General features: G+C 47.1%; 1 protein-coding gene across 3 annotated transcripts in view; it reads left to right on the top strand.

Annotated features, from left to right (window-relative positions):
• Positions 1-8680: 8680 nt before the first annotated feature.
• The window catches only part of Fam13c (family with sequence similarity 13 member C), a 113949-nt gene continuing 100557 nt past the window's right edge, over positions 8681-22072 (top strand). For 2 of the 3 annotated variants that reach the window (XM_032889151.1, XM_032889150.1), the window contains exons 1-3: positions 8858-9028; positions 17036-17092; positions 19337-19538. In XM_032889151.1, coding sequence (XP_032745042.1) covers positions 8967-9028; positions 17036-17092; positions 19337-19538 — 321 coding nt within the window. In that variant the 5' untranslated portion in view covers positions 8858-8966. The other variant, XM_032889152.1, reaches the window with a different exon arrangement.

The following is a 22072-nucleotide window of genomic DNA, read 5'->3' as shown; positions in this document are numbered from 1 at the left end:
GTCACAGGAGATGAGCGGATTGTGTTGGAAGGTCTGCAGAGGGAGAACAAATGATCCTTTCCAGAGGCGATATGGGCATATTTTATGTTTAAACATTCTTATGGGGGCTGGGGAGACGGCTCAGCAGTTAAGAGCACTGATTGCTCTTCCAGAGGTCCTGAGTTCAATTCCCGGCAACCAGATGGTGGCTCACAACCCCCTATCATGAGTTCCGATATGCTCTTCCGCTGTGTCTAAAGACAGCTATGCTGTGCTCGTTTATTAAAGAGTAGCAATTGTGGAGTAAGACAGAGGCTTCCAGAGCTAGACATGGATTTGCTGTATTTGAAATGTTGTCGAACACCGTTCCTGCCGTAGTTTGGCGGAGACGTACCACTGAGTTGTTTTCCCAGGAAAATTGGTAGCGGCTACATTTTTCTACGTCTCGTTAGGGCGGTGTGCAGACCCTCAGGGGGAAAGGCCGGAGGAAGGAGAGAGAAAAACAGAAGGTAGGACCGACCGTGGTTCACTAGTGCTAACCAATTGCAAAGAATTTCAGAATTTTTCCGTAATTGGATTTTGCCCAGCTGTTCTCCAGGTAGTTACTGCTGCTTGGGCAGCAAGAGGCTCTAAGCTACACATTTTAAATCCTTTTGTTCGTTCTCCTCCAAGATGTAGAGGATGGATGATGGTCGAGGTGGAAGTTAGTGTGCCCTGGCGGTGAGCCATTTCCTGCCAAAAAGCGGTAACGGAGTCTACCCCTTCGTCTTCGCTGATGAATGGAGTTACACATGTATGCATACCAGATGGAGACTACTGCAGGGAACGACTTGGACCTGCTCTAATTTATTATTTAGGAGTTAAATTATTCACAATTGTCAATATTTGACAAACGACTTAACAAGTTGTAATATACCTTCCAGTTCCTGGCACGACTGGCTGTTGAAAAGCAACCGTCAATGACCGTTGCTTGTAGTAGCCGCTTTAATGAGGCAGACAGACCACCTGTGGTGTGACTATGCTTGGCCCAGGGAGGGGCTCTATTAGGAGGTGTGGCCTTGTAGGAGTAGGCGTGGCCTTGTTGGAGTGGGTGTGTCATTGTGGGCGTGGGCTTTAAGATCCTCCTCCTAGCTTCCTGGAAGCCAGTCTTCTGTCTGCAGATGATGATGTAGAACTCTCCGCTCCTCCTGCATCATGTCTACCTGGATGCTGCCATGCTTCCCAACTTGACGATAATGGACCGAACCTCTGAACCTGTAAGCCGGCCCCAACTAAATGTTGTCCTTTGTAAGAGCTGCCTTGGTCATGGTGTCTGTTCGCAGTAGTAAAACCCTTACCAAGACATCTGCCTTTAATCTAATCTAATCTGGCGCGAATTGGCTCATTTCACTGGTGGGGAAATAACCTCTCACCAGAAGAAGTTGGAGCTGCATCGAGACACCAGAATTATGAACTGAAACCTGGAGAGAAGGTCAAAGAACACTGAACTATTTACTGTGAGAGTGAAGACACCATTTTGAAAGATGGCCTCCAGCCACATATCCCCCCCATCCCCACCCTCAGCCCCCCCCCACACATACAGAACTACATGGGTCAGTCACTAGAAGCCCAGGAGCACTTTCCTATAACCCCCGACCCTCAAAATTGGAACAAAATGACACGGTTGCCTTAGGCTATTGAAGACTACAGAGAATAATAGGTATGGCTTGAAAATTTTAAAGAAATACGGGGCAAATTGTGTGAAAATCCGACAGGGGCACTTATGTAAGGACTTTTCAGGTGAGGTGTGGGTAGCCTCGCCTGGTCCATTGTCACAGAGTACACATGAAGACAGAGACTTCCAACAAAGGAGTCGTCAATGGCAACCGTGGGAGGAGAAAGCTGTTTCTCTTCCTAAAAGTACCTCCAATATTAGGCATGAGATCTTTTTCTCATTTCTTTCATTTTTTCCTACACAAAACTTGTAAAGAAAGTAATTTCACATAATCAAAATTCTGATGTTTGAAGTGACTACTGTGTTACTTTCCCTAATTTATGTGAGCCAGGCAATGTGAATTGAATGAACCCATATTTAGTAAATACGACATCTCTTTGCAAGAGTTATATCCACAGCTCACTGAATCTGTGGAGCTGGGAGGGCTGATAATATTATTTTTGCTAAACCGTGTGGCAACAATGGATCTGAAAGGTTGGGTTTAGGAGTACGAAATGCCAAGTCTAACAATTCTATGAAATACGTGCAAAATTGGCTCTGGCATTCAGTGATGCCAATGAGCTAACTATTCTCCTGGATGGGACGAGTGAGGTTCTGGAGCGTTGTTTAACCTTGAGAACTGGAGGTAAGACACAACTGGGAGAGCCCCAGGGATCCTGGAGCACAGACAAGAGCTCACTGTCAAGTGAAGGAGGTGGAAAGCTTGTTTCCCTCTTGTCAGTAGACCACAACCAGACTCCCAGGTGCAGGGAAGAGGCTGCTGCTACATTTTAGTCTAAGTATGTCATATGGGGATCTAAAGAAGAAACTGGCAACATTTGGCTACACAATAGAAGATGGAATAGGTTAGTTCTCACGGTTACTCCAGCCATGGGTGGAAGTAACAGGGACAGAGGATGTAATTTGTCATATATTTTTTTGTTGGTGTGTGTATATGTGTTTTGTTTTTGTTTGTTTGTTTGTTTGTTTTTGTTTTTGAAAGAACTGGAACAGCCAGAAAGGCAGATTTATGGAATATGAATTTTTGGACATCAAAGATTTAAAGACTAGAGACAGAGGGTCCTGGAAGTTTGGGTGGTGAAGAGCAAGAATCAGACAGGGTAACTACGAAAGTCAAGATCATGATGATATTGGCTCTCTGAAATTCAATTCAAGCGCAAGGGCTGAAAGTGAAATATGTTTTGTTCTAAAACAGTCTTTAATTCCATGTTGACACGGGGCTGGGGATTTAGCTCAGTGGTAGAGCGCTTACCTAGGAAGCACAAGGCCCTGGGTTCGGTCCCCAGCTCCGAAAAAAAGAACAAAAAAAAAAAAATTCCATGTTGACACCTCCACTCCTCCCCTCCCCTGTCTGACCATACCCCAATTCCATCTCCATTGCAAACATTACTGAGAACCCAACTCCTACCTCTCCCCGTTGGACTGGGACCCACTGGGTTTGTCAGAACAGCATGGGATCTGTTTGTTGTCCCTGCTAAGCAAAGGAAGGAGGAGTGTCTGGTAGAGGATAGCCTCGTTGCCTAAAAATAACTCGTCTCGAGGAAAATCTTATTTAAAATGAATTTAAGTAAGAACTAGAGATGTTCAAACTAAATGGGGAAAGAAGAGGGAAACTATGGTAAATCAAGCATTGTCTTGAAAACTGAAGCTAAACATCCACTCATTGATTCCCTTCCACAAAAAGGTATTCGTTAGTTAGCTTGGTCGAGCGATTTTAGCCCCGGAGTTTCAGTGGTGAATAAGAACTTCGGTTCCGCTGTTCAGAAACAGTCACACGCTAACTGGATGAAGGTACAGCAAATGCCAAATGCAAAACAGTACAGAGTTGATGATGCAAATAAAGGGGAGAAGGGTGGGAGGTGACTCCAGGCTTCGGAGGGTTTCAGGGAAGATATCCTTAAGTCCAAAATTCATGGTAGAACATCTCAGCTAAAGAATGACATTCCCATGGGCCCTAGGGTAGGGTGACATCACCTGTTGTCACACCATGGGAGGCCCATGTGGTTAGATAGTTCAGCCCCCCTCCCCGCCCCAGGGCAGAGGAGACATGATCTGATAAAAGTGTATTAAGATTCTTAGCTTTTATTCTAGATGTAAGCAGAAGAGCAACCTAATTCTTACAAACATGAGAAATTATATTTTTTCCATTAGAAGGATTACATATTAGTTTCCCCTCAAGATTACTTATTTAGTGTGTGTGTGTGTGTGTGTGTGTGTGTGTGTGAGAGAGAGAGAGAGAGAGAGAGAGAGAGAGAGAGAGAGAGAGAGAGAGTATGCAGACCTTGCACAAGGGTGCCATGGCATGTTCATGAAGGTCAGAAGACAGCCCACAGCCTGTAGGAGCTGGTTCACTCCTTCTACCTCGAAGATCTCTAGGCTCAAACCTTGCATTAGTGGAAGAGTCTTAATTCACCAAGCTATCTTGATGAACCCCTGAAAATATTTTAATAGCTCAAATTGATAATCTTTGCCTCACATTCATTTATATTATAATTATAAAAACCCAGCATTCACCCAATTGATTTTATAAATCTTTTCGGGTGTTTTTTGTTTTTTTCTTTTGGAGCTGGGGACCGAACCCAGGGCCTTGCAGTTGCTAGGCAAGCGCTCTACCACTGAGCTAAATCCCCAACCCCCTTTTCAGGTGTTTTAGTGAAGCTATAACCAAGGCAAGTCTTCTAAAGGCAAACATTTAATTGGGACTGGCTTACAGTTTCAGAGGTTCAGTCCATTATCATCATGGTGGGAAGCCTGGTAGCATGCAGGCAGACATGGTGCTGGAGGAGCCCAGAGTTCTACATTTGATCGGAAGGTAGCCAGGAGAAGATTACTGCAGGCAGTCAGGAGGAGGATCTCTTCTGCACTGGGTGGAGCTTGAGCACTAGGAGTCCTCAAAGCCCGCCCCCACAGTGACGTACTTCCTTCAAGAAGGCCACACCTCCTAATAGTGCCACTCTCTGTGGGTCAAGTATATTCAAACCACCCCACCAGGTATCTATCTCGGCTTGCTTTTATTTGATGTTATCCCTACATTTTGGTTCCGTGTACATCTTATTTAAGATCTTTCCCACACCACTTCCACTGTCCTCACGAAATCCAGAATCCTCTATAAGATTTAACGTTTCATTTTTCCCACCTATCTGCGCTGAACATACCCTTTACGTTAGGTGGAACAGAGAGATATCGTGAGGCAAAATGGAGGTGACCCGAAAGAGAATGTCACCTGTGTCTGTTGGGGACTCAATAGCTCAGACAATAACCACTCAGAGCAATGAGGCCCCTTTTGCTAAAGTGTCAAAGACTAGGGCAAGAAAGCAAAGGATTAAAGGAGACAGATATAAGGAGAGGGAATCTTTTTAGTGGAAAATTATGTCTGTGGAGAGGCAAGAGGCCTGGCTGTCCCCTGGAGGACTGGCAGGAAGCAGCAGGTCACTGTGTCCAGGCCAAAGGAGCAAGCCTCTGTTGACTTCCTGTCATTGTAAAGAGTCTGGCCCGATGCCCCAGTGTCCCCTAGAAAGTGATTTCTCAGAATTGTCTAGTCCTCCAGGGATGTGCAAGCATTTTAAATTGAGTTACAAAGCGAATCCACAAACATTGTCCATGGAGCGCATTCCACCTAGAGCAACCCACCCCATCTGCGTCTGGTCAAACGTGATGATTTTCAGAGACGTGAAGAAGCCACGGAACAGCGTGGAAGCCTGGGGGTAGAAAGTCAGCGTTGTCTATAAACCTGTTATCCATTCACAGCTAGTTTTTTCCTTCCAAGCTCCATGTTTATGTCTTTCTTTTTATAACTATGAGAACAAGGATAAAATGAGCACTTATTAATCGTTTAAATTTTTTTTTCTTTTTCTTTTTTCTTTTTTTTCGGAGCTGGGGACCGAACTCAGGGCCTTGGGCTTGCTAGGCAAGCGCTCTACCACTGAGCTAAATCTCCAACCCCTTAAAATTTTTTTAAATTTCTCGGTACCAAGAATGTCATTTAATCTTTGGAAGAACCACTGGAACAGATTTTTATCTCTATCTAAGAATGAGGAAAGAAAGTCATAAGGTGATTTTTTTTTTTTCAAAAAAGTTTAAACTACTGGTAAGTGGTTGGTCTTGAACTTGACTCATAGATTCCTTTCACACGCTCTCCCTGATTTCTTTGTTTTTGACACAGCAGAGTCGGAATGTTGGAATGAAAACACTATGACCGAGAAGCTATTGGCATGCACATGGCTGGAGAGATGGCTCAGCGGTTAAGAGCACTGACTGCTTTTCCAGAGGACCTGGGTTCAATTCCCAGGACCCACCTGGGAACTCACAACCGTTCTGTCACTCCAGTTCCAGGGGATCTGACACCCTCACACAGACATACACGCAGGCAAAACACCAATGCACATAAAATAAAAATAAATTAAAGAGAAAACCCTGAAGAAATAAAGAAGGAAATTAGATATTAGATTTAAGTGAGAAATTCAGAAAAACGGAAGCTTTTAGCATGACGGTGAGCTAATCCCATTGAACCTATCTGTTCCCAGTGAGTCTATCTATTGAACTGTACACCGCACATCCTGTCCATTCTGCACACACATGCATGGGAAGAGCAAAGGCTTCAGGTTAACAGGGACTGCATCTGACGTAGTGTTAAATATGCTTTTATTAGTTTTTCCAAGGAAGCCAGGTAGGCATGACGGTAATCGGTCTGCTTAGTCTAAGTGTTCCCTTGGACTTTAAGGCGTTTGAGAAGCACATCGATCGAGTGCATTTGTCGTCCCCTTCTGTTCTCACCCTGCCCACAACATTTTGCTTACCTAAGCCCCATCTCAGAGTCAAAAAGACAAAATAGTTTTCTTTGCTGTCTTCGAACTGATAACGTCTCCCCTTTCGAAAACCCGTCTTGGCCGTGTTGTGTCCAACCACAGAGAAGTCTGGACGCCAGTCGCTGTCCTGGGAAACACTCGTGCTTCCTTAACAGATTCTAGAGATAATTTTCCTCTTCTCCCTTTGAACTTTCCCTGAATTGTTGTTCAGATAAGCGGAGGGCTCCAAAAGAACCTTTTGTGATAGCGATCAGTATTGTTCATTCCAAGGTGAACAGGACATCTCATTTAAAAAAAGGTACTTGAAAGCCACTTACCCCCCCCCCAAAAAAAATCAGATGTAAGCTGCGAACAACATAAGACGTTTAGCAACCCAAGTGCTTTACGGCAGGCTTTTATTCTAGAGTGTTCTTAACTTTTAGCCATAATATACTGAACGACTGTCTTTCTTCCATGTGTACAGTTCTTGTCTGGATCCTTTCTGTTTGTGGTTTGTTGAGAACTAGACTTTTCCTCCCTCTGCGTGTTGTTATTGAATCTCTGGATTTCTGAAGCACATCTCTCATTTCATTTCCTTTTCCTTTCTAAAATTTTTAAAATATTTATTTATTTATTATTCCATAACCCTTTTTTACAGTCCAGTCTTCATTCTCCCTTCCGGTCTCCTCTTCTCTCCCTCCCCCACCGCTCGCTCCCCATCCCATCCCATCCCCCTCCTCCCGCCCTGCTCCCCTTCTCCAAGAGGATGTCCCCACCCCACCAGGCCTCCCTACTCCCTGGGGCCTCAAGTGTATCGAAGGTTAGGTATATTTTCTCTCACTTAAGTCAGACCAGGCAGTCGTCTGCTGTATATGTGTGTGGGGGTGTGGGGGTGTGGGAGGGTGGGAGGGTGGGGGCGGGGGTGTGAGGGTGTCGGGGGGTGCATCTCATATCAGCTAGTGTATGCTGCCTGGTTGGTGACTCGGTGTCTGAGAGATCTCAGGGGTCAAGGTCAGTTGAAACTTCTGGTCTTTCACGAGGCCTTTCTTCCCCCTCCTCCTCAGCTTTCTCCCAATTCATCCACAGGGATCCCCGGGGCTTCTGTCCATTGGTTGGGTGCTAGTATCTGCATCTGACTCTTTCAAATGCTTGTTGGATCTCTCCGAGGGTTCCTTTTATTTTCAATAGGCCCACAGCACTCGTATCCACCGCTGTTTCTCAGTTGAAAGCGATCTTCCTTCCCATCCCAGATGAATCACTGGAGATGTTTACACAACAAAACAGCTGGTCTTTCCCCACACTGGACTACCCAGAATGAGCACCACAGCCCCTGAGGGCAGGGGCATTTGGGAACTTGACAGTCTTCAGATCTGTGGACAGGAAGCTAGCCTGCGATTAGACCTCACGTTGCCACAAACACGGTGAGGTGTCTGCCATCCACAACCTAGTTCCATGGGACAGTAGGAGTAAGAATACATGCACAGTATGGTCCAATACGTACATGTTGTACTATCCTGGGATCGTATTTCAAAATTCAGAGACAGGTCTTTCAGAGACGTCTGTTTATTCCAAGTCAAGGGCAACACGTCAGGAAACATGGACAATGAGAACAGAGCAGGGTAAACATCCCCAAGCAAGAATAAAGCGGGGCGGGGGTGGGGCTGACCGGCCCTCCCTTTCCCCAACAGAGCAGACTCCATTGAAGGGAACGTTTATGAGTTGTCACTCCATCTTTTGTGAAGGTGCCGTGCTGCTGTGGGTGTAGGATTCTATCTCCCTAGTGTCCTAGGCACCGACTAAGGCCTGTAAAGCATTCTACACTTGCCCTGCTTAGATTCATTCACAGCTCCGTGGTCCCAAGCTGGGCGCTTCCTCCCGCGGAATAAAATAACAAGAGCGCAGACCGACCTGTCAGGATGCAGCCTGCCTTTGGGAGCCTCTTTTGTTCTAGGCAGTAAAAACCATCACAGTGAAAATAAGTCAAATATCCTTTCCCCCTTTTCGATCCTTCCTTGCTTTCAGGAAAAGCGATAGAAGCATCTTTTCACGTTTGCATCCCCCGGGTGGTGTGGGGGCTGGGGAGGTAACAAGCCATGGGAGGCGGGCATTGCATCCACTGGGGGGGATATCCGTATTGCCAGCTGAGGCTGAGGTGGCAGGCTCAAGCAATTTGGACTCCCTATAGCTCCTAGCTGGCTACCAGGGTTGCGAGGAGCAGCTCCAGGTTCCTGGGGCAGAAGCCCTGGGTCGCGCGCCGCCGCGCCCCGCCCCATCGTCCCCGCAGCCTCGCAGACTGCTGGGCTTTGTGGTTTGCCGGTGCCGCTGGGCCCCTGCTGGGGGTGTCGTCAGGAGCATGTGCAGACAGCAGCCCAAGGTAGAGCGAGCGAGCCGGGCGAGCCCTAAGACTTGCCTGGCAATGCCATGTTTGTGTGCATGCTCTAACTCGGGGAGAGCAATTAGGGAGACGGCTCCCCCGCCGGACTTGGCTCATGTTTTCTTGTTTCTGTTTCAGCCTTCAGGATAATTCCTTCGGCAGCGCCGCTGTAACTGAGTAAGTGCTTCTTGCCATTACAATCGACTTGCATTCCTGTCTCCGAAGCAACTGGGGTGAAGGTATCCCCCTCCCGCTGCCACCCCACCCCACTCCACCCCAGTTCCCAGCCCCTCTTCCCAGGCGATGCTTTGTCTCCGGGAACCGAGGGCTGCGAGGCTGGAGGGACCCACAAACCTCACACAGGTTGCAACCAGTATTTTAGCAACTGGGGGTGGGGGGAATGGGGGTGGGAGGGAGTAATACACCTAGCTTGTTTGCTGCGGGAGGCTCTGTGCCCCCAAATATGCAATCTTGGAGCTTAGCTTAAAAAAAAAATCTATGTGACATGTCAGAAAGGAAGCTGGGTGGTATTTTGCCAACATGAGTGTCAGTTTTCATGGCGTGCAGGCTGTGTACATTTGCCCCAAATAGACCGATGTGAGAGAGCTGGAGTTTAATTCCGGCATATTTAAACAGGGTAAACTCATCTCCCTCCTCCGTGTGTACTGATTTTTTTTTTAAGACAGCGCGGTAAACTTTTCTAGATGCCTTCTTGTAATTTTTCTCATCTGGCCACGCTAATGTGAAACGCCTCGCCTGACTAACAACAGTTCAGAGTGGACGGAGGGAAATAATGGTTTACTCCAGGCCAGCCCATGTGTGTGTGTGTGTGTGTGTGTGTGTGTGTGTGTGTGTGTGTGTGTTGACGATTATAGTGCCTCGTTTTTATTCTGGTCATTTCTTCCTTAGTATTTTCTTAATAATAAAATCTATATATTGGAAGCAAACATGTAGATTTTGCTGGCACTGTATGTGATTTACATATAGCTGGGATGTATAGTATGTATTGTGTTTTGTCATAGGGAAATAAGTGTTTACTTCTGGGAACTTTTGGTCAAAGCTACTCGGAAAAGCTTTGCAGCAGGGTGTGTGTGTGTGTGTGTGTGTGTGTGTGTGTGTGTGTGTGTGTGTGCGCGTGCGCGCGCGTGCGCACGCGTGCAGAGTTGTATATCCCACTACTTAAGAGAAACGTGAGTTTCACACAGAGGCCACAAGTGGCTTGGGGGTTGTTTGCTAAAGATAAAGCATCTTTTGGCTTTCAGATTCTGCCACTGTTGCAGACTTGGAGAGGGAGGTCTGAGGGTCCTCTGTGTTTCCTGAGGCCTCTTCCCCATGCACCTTTGCTTATCCTGCTTGGTTTGCTACTGACTTAGTACCCTGCTTTGAGCTCACCTAAGTGGCGTCTCTTTAAAATAAAGACCAGGTTGACTTTTGAAGATGCACTGTCTGGAACCCTGGTTATGGTAGGGACAGTGCCTTGCCAGAGAGAGAGAGATAGAGAGAGAGAAGAGAGAGAGAGAGACAGAGAGAGACAGAGAGAGAGAAGGGAGGGAAAGAGAGACAGACAGAGAGAGACAGAGACAGAGAGACAGAGACAGAGACAGACAGAGAGAGAGAGAGAGAGAGAGACAGAGACAGAGAGAGAGACAGACAGAGAGACATCTGTGGCCAAGGATGAGGCCTGAATTTCCTGCTAAGTGGTCAGGTAATGCCTTTCTTTTCCTCTGCTGGGCTTTCTGGGCCTGATTCTTAGGAACGCTGTGTGGCTGAATTCCTAGAGTCAGCCACAGTCACAGGCCCAGGGGTTTCAAGATGGAGACTTTTAGTTCCAGCTTTCATATGGCCTGTGTGTGTGTGTGTGTGTGTGTGTGTGTGTGTGTGTGTCTGTTATGGTTACATGCTGGGGAGACTATAGTGTCTTGTCCTTGGATACTCCCCAAGGAATTCTGATTGCATAAGATCACGTTGCCCTCAGAGAAGTGACAGAGGTTCCTTCTCAGAGGCTGTGAGTAGTGTCTGGGAAGCCATCTGGCTAATGTAAGAATGTAAGGAACTTACAACGTACCCAAAGCGCCACAGGTGAGACGCAGCTCAGACAGGGGGGGCATCCTAAACCAGTGGTTGTCAAACAGAACGCTTTTTGTCTTTTCCTCTTAATAATATGAGCCTGCTCATGGATCTGTGGGCACAGTCCCTTACCCTGCAGGACCAGAGGGTGCTGTCCTGAGACACAGACGTACCAGGTGTCCTGGATGAGATCTTAGTCTGTCCTGAGGCGACCCTTTCCTCTTCAGGGTTTTGGAGAGGCGACGGTCCTCTGGCTCCTGTCCCCACCCATGTCCAGTGTCACTTCCCCAGACTACTGAAGTTCCACTAGGAGAAGCTTTTCCTTTGATTCAGGCGTCTGGTATTGATCCTTATTAAAATGGAAATTAAAAACTCTGCCCTGGAAGGCACATCCAAGCCTACGTCCTATGCACTATTTTGTTAGATAGTCCAATCTGAAAGGACACTGCTTGGCCAGTTATGATTATTGTATGTGTGTGCGAGTGTATTCGTTTGCGTGCCAAGCGCGCTCAAACACTGTGTGCGTGAGGGTGCCTTTGGAGGTCAGAGGTTAACCTCCTATGTCTCCTTTGATCTCATTCAGTCTCATCTCTCACTGAACTTGGAGTTTATGGATGGGCTGAGACTGGCTAATGAGCTCTGGGGAGCCTTCTGTCTCCATCCATCCCCAGTCTGAGGGCTTTCTATATGTACCATGGCTATGATGAGCCGGCTTTAAAGTGTCTGCTGGGGATTCACATTCTGGTCCTCACTCCGGAGTCTAAGACAATGTCCAGTTGAGCCAGGTCTCTGTCTCCCCAGCTGGAGGACCTGGGAAGAGTCAAAGGAAGAGTGGAACTAGGTATGAAGGGCAGCATCCTCTTGGCTTTTCTCAGACCTCGGCAATGCCTGTGCAGATCTGGGCGAATTTAACTCATTCTCTATACAGTTTCTCCCCCAACCTTTAACATCGGAGTGGCCTTAGCCTTTCCTCACTTCTGCAGCATTTTTTCAAGATGTGTTGCTTTAAAAGTCTGTTACTGGGTCACTGTATTTAGATTTGTGCCAGCGTTGCCAACGTTCTCTAAGGGCTGGTTTACAAAAACGAACCGATAACCACCACCAGGAAAAGAGATTGGCTCCTGTAAAAGCTATTGATCCTCAGGCTAAGGGAGGACCTAGAAAGGGTATTTGGATTGGAGTCAGGTCCGGGGTAGCTTGGGTTCTAGAAACAGTTAGATGATGACATTTTTAGAAGCCTATTAGTTAAGCGGCTGGGTGGTGCTGCTTAAAAGTTTACAATCCAAGAAGAAGCTGGAGAGATAGCCCAGTGCTTTAGGAGCACCAGCTGCTTTTCCAGAGGACCAGGGTTCAATTCCCAACACCCACGTAGCATTTCATAGCTGTCTGTATCTCTAGTATCAGGGGGTCTGATACCTTCACACAGACATACATGTGGGCAAACGCCAATGGTCATAAAATAAAAGTTAAAAAAGTATACACTACAGGGCTGGGGGTGCGGCTTAGTATGCATGAAACCCTGGGCTTGATTCCGAGCACCAAAATAAAACGGGATGGTGGTGGTGGCGATTACTGTAATCTCCAGTACTCAGTGGTAGAGGCAAGAGGATTGGACTAGAGTTCAAGGTCATCTTTGGTTACACATAGCAGTTTTTGAGACTAGGGTAGACTACAAGAGACAGTTCAAGAAAACAGAACCCAACCCAGAGTTTCACATTCTACCCTCAGAGCTATTTGGGGCTAAGGTAGGGTCAGGCTGGAGCCTGCTCATCTCAGTCAGGTGATCCAGAGAGCACTGGCGCAGGTGGTTCTGGGTAATTCCCCAAGAGGTTGTGTTTCGGCAACTTCCGCCATCAGTAGGATGTTGCAGGGAGAGAGAAACCATTTCTCCTCCGTCCAGGCAAGCTGGGGCCTCTCTTCCTATTTAACTCCTCATGGGCACACCTTTATTCCCGTTATTCCAAGAAGTCTGGTTTTCCTGTCTCCGGAGCCTCTGAGAATGTAGCCTGGAATGTCATGTGACTTCTGCCCGTGATCTTCGAGGTGTGCAGCAGGAACTAGCGAGATTCCCTGGAGAACTTCACGTCTTAGAATCTTGGGCATTAACTTGCCCCTCACCCCCATCCCCGAGGGCGGTATTCCTCCCTAATGTCAGGCTGGACTGAGAAGGTATGGACTGTCCTGAGCTGTGACCTGTCCCCAGCTTCCTTTTGAAAAAAAGAAAAAAAGTAAAAAAAGAAAAAAAACAGGTTGGACCCCTCACCCCAGATCCAGACCCCAAAGTGAAGGGCTCCCAATGACAGGCTGACTGAGGAGGCTGGGAGGAATGTCTTGGAGCTGGAAGTGTCTTTAACGTGTTTTGTTTTTGTTTGTTCTTTTTTTTTTTCCTTTTCAAAATGGTAAAAGAGAGAGAAAAACCAGGTTCTCCATCACAGTCTGGATCCCAGACACAGACAACCTCTTGAAGGGAATTACCCAGAACCACCTGCTGAGGAGTGCTCTCAGGATGCTTGCTGAGAAGCAGGCTTTTAACGCCTGTTTTGTTTTTTGTTTTGTTTTGTTTTTACAGCTTTTCACCAGGGTACAACCATAAGAAACCTGGGTTCCATCAGTTTGGTTGACATCCAGGACATCAGGATCCAGTGACATCCAGGAATCAGCCGTTAACTCTGCCTTGATGACATTTTCTGTCCCGCCTAAGCACAGTGGCTATATAAATGTTGGCAGCTAGGCACTTTGCGGAGACCCGCTGGGGTAGTGCTCAATCCGAAGAGCATCCCCACATGCCTCTTTATTGTGAGACTTGTGAAATTTCCTTTCCTCAAATTCATAATCGATTACAAATATTTATACAACATTCTCTGCTTCCAAACAGCTACTTCTGCACACATCTCTATGATGGTTTTTTTTTTTTAAGTTTAAGTCAGTATTTAATTAACAGGTTTGCTTGTAATGTTCTCATGCACCCTTAGTTTCAGTCAGCCGTCCTCCTCCACCCCTCCCCCATCTCTCTGCGCCTGCCTTTCCTTGTCCGCATATCATAACTTCTATTCTTTTCCCTCTTGTGGACCTTCTCTAGGTTCCCAACCTCTACCCCTGCCCACTCCTACCCAAATACACACATATAAACGTGTCTGCTTTTGCGAGCCCCGGTTACCTCACCTAATAGAGTATTTTTCAGTTTTGAGGACCTATGAGGGAAATCAGCTCCCGTTCCTCACTATGGGATTATAAGAGAACACCAGGCTCGGTCAGGTAGGCTCTTAGTCTGAGTCGATGACAGCTTTGGGGACATGGAGAGCCAGGCTTCTAGCTTTCTGTGGCAGAATCCAGTTTCATTAGTGGGCCGGCATTGTCCTTTTGTAAGGCCCTCCTGGCCGAGGACAAAAATGAGATGCTGATCGAGTGGGGTCAGTGGTGCCCTAGGAAAGCAACTGAGAATTTTCTACCCCACACAAAGAGCAGGGATGGGCCCTGAGGCCTGGGAGGACATCCATTTCCACTGCCGGGCCAAGGGTTTTGAGCTCGTGTCTCCTGAGTGGCAGTTGGCCATTGTATAGGAGATGTCTCTCCTCTACTGATCTCTGGTCCAGCCTTCATGGCCCACAAAGCACCTACCCTCTGTAGGTTCTGGTGCTGACCTTCCGTCTTCAAGCTGTCATGCTTGGAGGAGAAAACAGTGACTCACAGAGGGGAACCACATCACCACCAAAAGTCCCCAGGTAGCATTGCTGAACTCTGGGCTGGGACTGTGGGTTGAATCGGAGTCCTTAGAACTGAGGATTCTAGGTTTCTATATCCAGTGACGTCTTCTGTTTCACTCTCGGAAAACATTGTCGTTGACATCGCAGAGCCTACAGGGTGAGCTGTGTGAGAATACCGGTGAGGAGGGAGAGAGGAAAACTTGGGACCTCAATTGCTCTTTTCATGAGCTAAGTAGAATGGAGTTGTTGGTAGCCGAACACTTGAGAGGGCAAAGAAGTTTAGATGATTCAGTCAAGATGGGCATTTTGTTAACTCGGCCAACTTCGTTTTATTGCCAGAGGGGACGGAATATTCTGTTAGAATAAAGAGGGTTCAAGTCTGTAGGTGGCCTTTGTATAATTCACCACAAAAGCCATAATTTAAAAAGAGGCTGTAAGGGAACGGAACAGGAGCTCTCTTGAGTTAATTTTGTGGGCTAATTATATAGCATCTCCAGGGATGAATATTTAAATATGCTATTGAATGTAGCATAAGCTCCGTATTTTATTTGCACATATGTTTGTTTGTTTTATTTCCGCTTACTCACTACACTGAATTTCTCAGAAGAGGATCCAGATCTTTCTAAAATCGTGTATCCTTTAGGAGTAACGTTACTTTGAACCTATGTCTAACTTGAGTGTAGATACCTCTAACTCGAGTATAGCTGTGTCTAACTTGTCCGAATCAAGAATAGAAAGAAGGGAAGAGGGCATCCACACTTAATATCTTTAATAGGAATTTGATATTGCTGTGAAGCATTTACCGCGTTGGGCTGGACGTTCAAGTAAAACATGCAGGTTGGTCCTTAACTCTAGACACATTGGTTCAACTTTTCGCCTTGCCATGGCAAGACAAACTGACAGGAACAACTTAAGGAAGGGTTTATTTTGGCTCACAGTCTGAGGGGGACTGTCCGTCACGGTGGGAAAAGCAGGAGCTTGAGGAGACTGGCCACATTGCATCTAGTCAGGAAGCAAGGAAGACGAGCCTCTGGCAGTCAGGCGCTGCCCACAATCAGGCCAGGTCTTTCCACATCAATTAACATGATCTAGAAACTCCGGTTAAGTTGACAATCACTATCAACCGTCACGAAAGTCGAACTGAGCTCCTGGGAGGCAGCCAAACCCTTAATAAACGGTCCTCTTTTCAGCTGTTTAAACTGCTCAGTTATTCTGCCTAGGGAGCAGAGTCATCCTAAAACCAAGGCTCTTTGAGCATCCTCTGGAAGCAATGCTGTGTGCTCGGGAGCCACGGCGGTGCTCTAGAAAAAGAATTGTAGTGATTTTCTAAGTACCGTTGTGTCCACAGATGCTTCATGCAGTAAGAAACCAACTCAAAACATCTCGGAGGCAGAACCTAAGGATGAAGAGCCATCATTAGTATATTAAAACGAACACCGTTACAGGCGTGCGTGCGTGCGTGCGAGCGAGCGAGCGAGCGAGGGAATGTGAATCTGCCTCAGAAGGCTCCTGTTCAGAGCTGGTACCTCCTGGCTTTGGCCAGTGAAGGGTGAACAGGAATGGGAGATGGGAAAATGTTCCAGGGTGTGGCTGGGCGGGGCAGGGTGAATGGCTGGAAAGAGGAACAAAGACTCCCTCCTACCTATGGAGAACAACACTCTTACTCTAGGTTTCCCCCAGGGGGTTGGAGACACCGGGGATTTTTTTTCCCCCAACGTGGACGAGCCAAACCTTTTTCATCAGGCTAATTAAGGAGTCTTGTAGAAAAGAAAGATCGCCAAGGTTGCCGTTGTGATATGGGGAACGGGACAGAGTGCTGGATACAGGGTTGAGAGGTCTCTTTTGAGAGCACTCCTCGGGGTGTCCCGTATTCCCACGCTGGGAGCATCTTGGCGTCAGTGAGAGCCTGTTAGCGTAGACCAAAAGGTTCTCAACCTGTGGGTCGAGACCCCTTCGGGGGTTGACTGCCGCTTTCCCAGGGGTCCCACATCAGCCTGTATGTCAGCTCTTTGCAATTTGATTCATAACAGTAGCCAAATTACAGTTACGAAGAAGCAACAAAATAAGTTTATGGTTGGGGGTCAGCACAACCCGAAGAACCGTATGAGAGGGAAGGTTGTGAGCTGAAGTCTTAGACGACAGACTACAAAGCTTGAGGTGAAAAGGCTCGGCTGGTTCAATGTTTTCAGTTTAGGAACTTTGGTGTGCATGTCGGTATTGTATGGTTGCTCGGCTGACATTGGCAATCGGAGCCGAGCGTTGTTCTGTTTTTCTTTGGAGAGACAGTGGTGAGGATCATTGAGTTTTTTCATTTTCCCACGTTAGCCTTGACACAATTCTAGATTTTTTTTTTTTCCTGCTTGTACTGCAGCAGGCATTTGTATCTGACAAGCCACCTTCCCTTTTGCCTCAGGTGTGACGAAGATACAGACTCTTTACATGAAGACAAAGACGACTGCTCTGGGCTCAGGTACGTCTCAACCTTGGTTCTGATTTGGGAGAAAAAAAAAAAAGAGACCGTCTGGATCTGGCATCTCAGTTTTTTTTTTAATCCAAACATCTCTCTGAGATTCTCATCTCAGCTTTGAGATCCCCAGGGGAGAGCCTTGTATTGGGAACTTCTCCGTTAAATTTGACAACGTGCCCTTCGTTATTCACCAAACACATTGAATGTCTCAGACTTGGTCATCGAGGGGTTCAGATTCCTACCTGAATGAGGAATAAATGTTTCTGTAAAAGATGCTGTTCTTTTCTTTCTCTGGAAAGAACACGAGGAGCTCCAGACCACCAATCCCGGTGTTGCCCCGCCCCCTTGCCTCCCCTTCCCCCACCCGCAGCTTCGTGAGTTCCATCTGTCTGTTTTCACCTCTTGTGTTAGGGACTTGCTGCTTCTTATTCCACTTTACCATGAAAGACCCTCAGAGAGAATCTTCCTCTCAGGAGGGAGATCCTCAAGCCCAATGACCAGTCCGAGTCCACAGGCTGCAATCTGCAAGAGGGTTTATTTTGGGGTACACAGGTACCTGTGGGCGTCCCAGTCAGCTCGAGAGGACTGGCGCGCCTAGCAGAACCAGGGACGGGTTTTTATAGGGTATTGGGGAGCAGAAGCAGGCTTACAGAAGCAGATGCATGGTTGGTGGATTCAAGTGAGGCGCGGATGTATGGTTACACCCAATTGGCTATTTTAAATATATTCAAATGAGGTTGCCACATAGCAAGAGAATACGTGCAGGTTGGGGCATCCGGAATGTCAGGGGCTAGGGGCTTATCTCTTGTTAGGTGACCCATAAAGCAATACCAATAATTTAGACTGGTTTCTGTATTTTGTTTTCTTTTATGGTCTGTTTCGTCTAAATGATGGGTCAGCTTGTCCCACAAAGCTTGGACACATCTGAACTTTCTCAGGCTTATTTTAGTTCTGAGTCTGTGTATCTAAAAACTTACTTTTTACTTCTATAGTTGAGGGCCTTGGGCTTGTACAATTCCCTTTCTGGGAGGGGGTCTTTCAACCAGAGCGTTGTCTTGGGTGCAAAGGGTGCTGGGAAGTAGCTGCTCTCAGCGAATCACAATTGTTATCCGATATTGATTATCTAAGGCAACGACTTCGATTTTTATACCCTCATTTAGTTATGGCTGCCGTTGCTAGCAATACGGAAAGCAAACGGCGTAGAGATTTAAGTGGGGGCAAATGATTTCAGAAGAGAACATTACCCTTTGGGTATATAGTATATGGAGCTTGATGGCTGAGGGAAGACCACTAGAGCGATCTCTGCCAGAACCAAGTAGGATGTAGGCATGTGAGACTAGGAATTGAACCTGGGATTCTGCCACTAAGTCATATCCCTAGTCCTCGTCTTTTTGTTTTGAGATGGTGCTAAGTCTCCCAGGCTGGCCTTGAGCTTTTGATCTTCCTACCTCAGCTTCTAAAATAGCGGGGATTAGCAGACCCGTGTCTCTCAGTAACTCAGCCTCGAGGGAGACCACACACTGGTGTCTTCTATGTTGTGTTCAAGCCATTGTTCAAATGCCTGGTTAGGGGCAACTTATCACGTGACTTAAAAATTGCCCGAATGACTTGCCTCCTCTCCAAACAGATCCATGTGGCAAACTTACCTTTGCCAATGGCTAGGATTCAGCCTACGAGACTGAGACCTGTTCGATCGTTCCAGGAGTTGGTCTGCCTGCCGCTCAAGTGCTGTTTAAACACAGCGCTTTGGGATCTCAAGACAGAACCGGAAGGTCTCACGCTGAGATCGTGGGAGGGAAATAGGATACTCATGGGAGCAAAGCGTTTTCAAGCGAAGGCCAGGAAGAAAGAGTGATAGGAAGGACGGAATTCCTGGGGCTGTGCTCAGTTCGCCTGAGGCCCTGGGTTCAAGTCTCCGGACATAAACATTCATGGTGGTCAACGTGCCTGAAATCCAAGCAGTTGGTGGGTGCTGGAGGAAAGACAGGGACTGAAGCACAATGTCACCTTTGAGTAATGTGACCTCCAGGCGAGTCTGGGATAGAAGAGACGCTGACTATAAAAATTAAACAAAAATGACATTTCCGTTTTTTGGGTTTTAAGTCTATCTATATATTGCCCGTGCCTGGGCTCCCTTTGAAAACAGCTTGGTGAATTCCAGCAGCTCGTTTCACAGCAGGTTTATTCTGTTTTGGGTGCGTTCTAAATTGGGTCTTTTTTTTTTTTTTTTTTTTTTTTTCTTTGCAGAGATGAAGACAATAAAGAGAACTACCCACAGGTGGCAGCTCAAATAGACGAACTCGTCCCGCCCTCCCACGAGGCCCCGCAACATGTAGAACAGGCCCCGCTAGTGGATGGAGTGCTGAGAACCAGTATGGGCAACTTCAAGTCCCGAAAGCCCAAATCCATCCTCAGAGCCGAGAGCGGCCGGAACCACGGAGAAAGCCAGGTACAGCTCCACTGTCAGGTCTCTGCCGGGGAGAGGCCTCCCTGGTGCAAGGGCGCCGCCTGCATAGTGGGATCGGTGCCGCGAGGATAGCGTGTATGTGGTCTGAGACGTAGCAGTACCTTCTTTAGGGACTGGGTGCTCCGAGAAAGCTAATATTCAGGCGCCCTTCCAAACTGGCACCTTCCCCCTCTCTCTCATCTCTCCCCCCACCCCCCACCGCCCTCTCTCTCTCTCTCTCTCTCCTCCCTGGCTTTATGAGGTAGGGTCTTACATAGGTGGGATGTGACACCCCCCCTCGTTCCAAACTGGAGATTTCGATCGGAAGTGGCACTGTGTTCTTTGGAGAGGGCTTGGCGCTCATGCCGGATGACGTAGCCTTTGAGCAGAGTGGGGGATTCCACTCAGTGAATTAGGAGCCTCGCTTTGGTCTCAAGCCATTTTCCTTAGGCTAAAGAGGAGCGGCTTTGCATGATCAGTTATGCACGTATGTTCGTCTTGCTGTATTTGTATGCAGCATTTGGTTTTCTGAAGTCAACTAATATTAAAATGGATGGTGACTAAAGCATCTTACCGAGTACGTTGCTAATAAGTTTTATACATAGAAATGTGTATTTATTTATTAGATAGGAGTTTCCCATGTAACTCAGGCTGGCCTTAAACTTGCTAGCCTCCTGCCTCAGCCCCAGAGGACAGTGCTGGATGACGCTACACTAGGCTGATAATGTGTAAGTTTAGAAATTTTCTAGTTGTCTAGAAACGCAGCAAAGAAAATGATCTTTTAGTTGAACGGTCCCTGATAGTTTATGTTCTTAGAAGATAATTAATAAACAGGACCAATGACAGGCATGCTAGGAAGATTATCTTTGTAACGTACCAAACATAACCTTTGGGATGTGGCTGTTTGATGAATGTTAAGATTTGATTTGTTAACACTTAGGCACCTAAAAAAATAATGCAGGGTTCCCAAGGCGAGATACGTTAATGACCCTCGGGGAGTCAAATGATTCCTTCACAGGGGTCGCCCAGGGCCATCAGAAAACACAGATATTTACATTACGGTTCAGAACAGCAAAATTACAGTTATGAAGTAGAAGCAAAAGTAATTGTATGGTTGGGGTCACCACACATGTAGTTAATTGCGTATTACTGTTAAGTGTGGTCCACTTTGCAAACTGACACCAGGTGATCTTCCGGTCAGAACAGCCTTGGCTGGTGGGTTCTTTGACTTGATTTTCTGTGTCTTTGTGGTTTCATGGATTTGGCTTTTTGACCTCTTGGTTAGGCCTTTCGTTTTTCAGTGCCGAGTACATACCGGTCGCTTTGCGAAGGGGAGAGGTAATTATCTTAAGCTTCCACTTTATTTTGGAGAGAGGCAGGTACGTGAAGTATCCCCTGGTTTCCAACGAGCTTGAGCCTCTAAATCCACGCAGCATCCCTGCAGAGGAGAGTTCTGGTCGGGGTGCAGATGCCAAACGGATTGGTCCCGGGGTGGGGATCTGATCTGATCGAGCCCTAGGCGACCACCTGTGACACTTCAGGGAGGCCAGCCGCTCCTCCTCAGAATGCCTTCCTTCTCGATATTCTCTAGTGTGGCCTCTAAGAGACGACACTGTCAGGTGGGCGGGCGGGCGGGCAGCAATGGGGCGTGGAATTCCCAGCCAGTTCCTGAAGCTTACAGGAGCAAAGTGAGTTGGCTGAGCTCTGGCTGTAACGCCGCACTGCAGCCCTGCTTGGAAGGTAGACCTCCTGGTAGAAGCTGAGCGTCCTGTTCTGACTCATTTAAGCTTCATTCTCGGATGCAAACACTGTAGGCAAAGCAGATTTCCCCACTTCTATATCCTGGTTCAAAGGAAGACTGTTTATGATTGGAGATCTACAGATAGCCCCATGGCTGTGTAAACGTGGTTAGAGCACACGGATATGGATGGGGGTGGGCACGGACGTGGGGTAGCGGGGCCGAGGTCTTAGTTCACGTACGCACCTTGCACTAAATTGTTGGGGGTTACCAATACATAAAAATGACAGACAGAGCCAATGCTCTCAGAAAATAGAGCGGATTGCTAAATCGGAGATTCTCAACTTGTGGGTCACGACCCCCGGGGAGTCAAACAACTCCTTCACAGGGGTCGCCCACGGCTATCGGAAAACACAGATATTTACATTGCGGTTCAGAACAGCAAAATTACAGTTATGAGGTAGAAGCAAAAGTAATTGTACGGTTGGGGTCACCACACGTGGGGAACTATATTAAAGGGTTGCAGCCTTAGGAAGGGTAAGAAGCACTGTGTTAAAGGAGTAACCGTAATGAAATCTTCCTGATTGGTCCATTGGGTCTTTAACCCTTGGTGCTCCTCGTCTTGGGTTGACTCTAGGGAAGCCATGACTTTTTTATTAAAGTTTTAAAAAAAATCCTGTCCCACTCCACTGGTATCTTCAGGGTATGCCCTAGATTTATACCTTGGGTTTTCTTTGCCATGTCAGGGGCTTAATGTATCTTGTTCTCCACGATGAAGCTGCTTGAGGTTGTTCTTGGT

This window comes from Rattus rattus, chromosome 18 (genome assembly GCF_011064425.1).
Source record: "Rattus rattus isolate New Zealand chromosome 18, Rrattus_CSIRO_v1, whole genome shotgun sequence".
In the NCBI taxonomy this organism is placed as follows: Eukaryota; Metazoa; Chordata; class Mammalia; order Rodentia; family Muridae; genus Rattus; species Rattus rattus.
The sequence above is the reverse complement of the archived record's forward strand: the minus strand, read 5'-3'. Positions and strand labels throughout refer to the sequence as shown.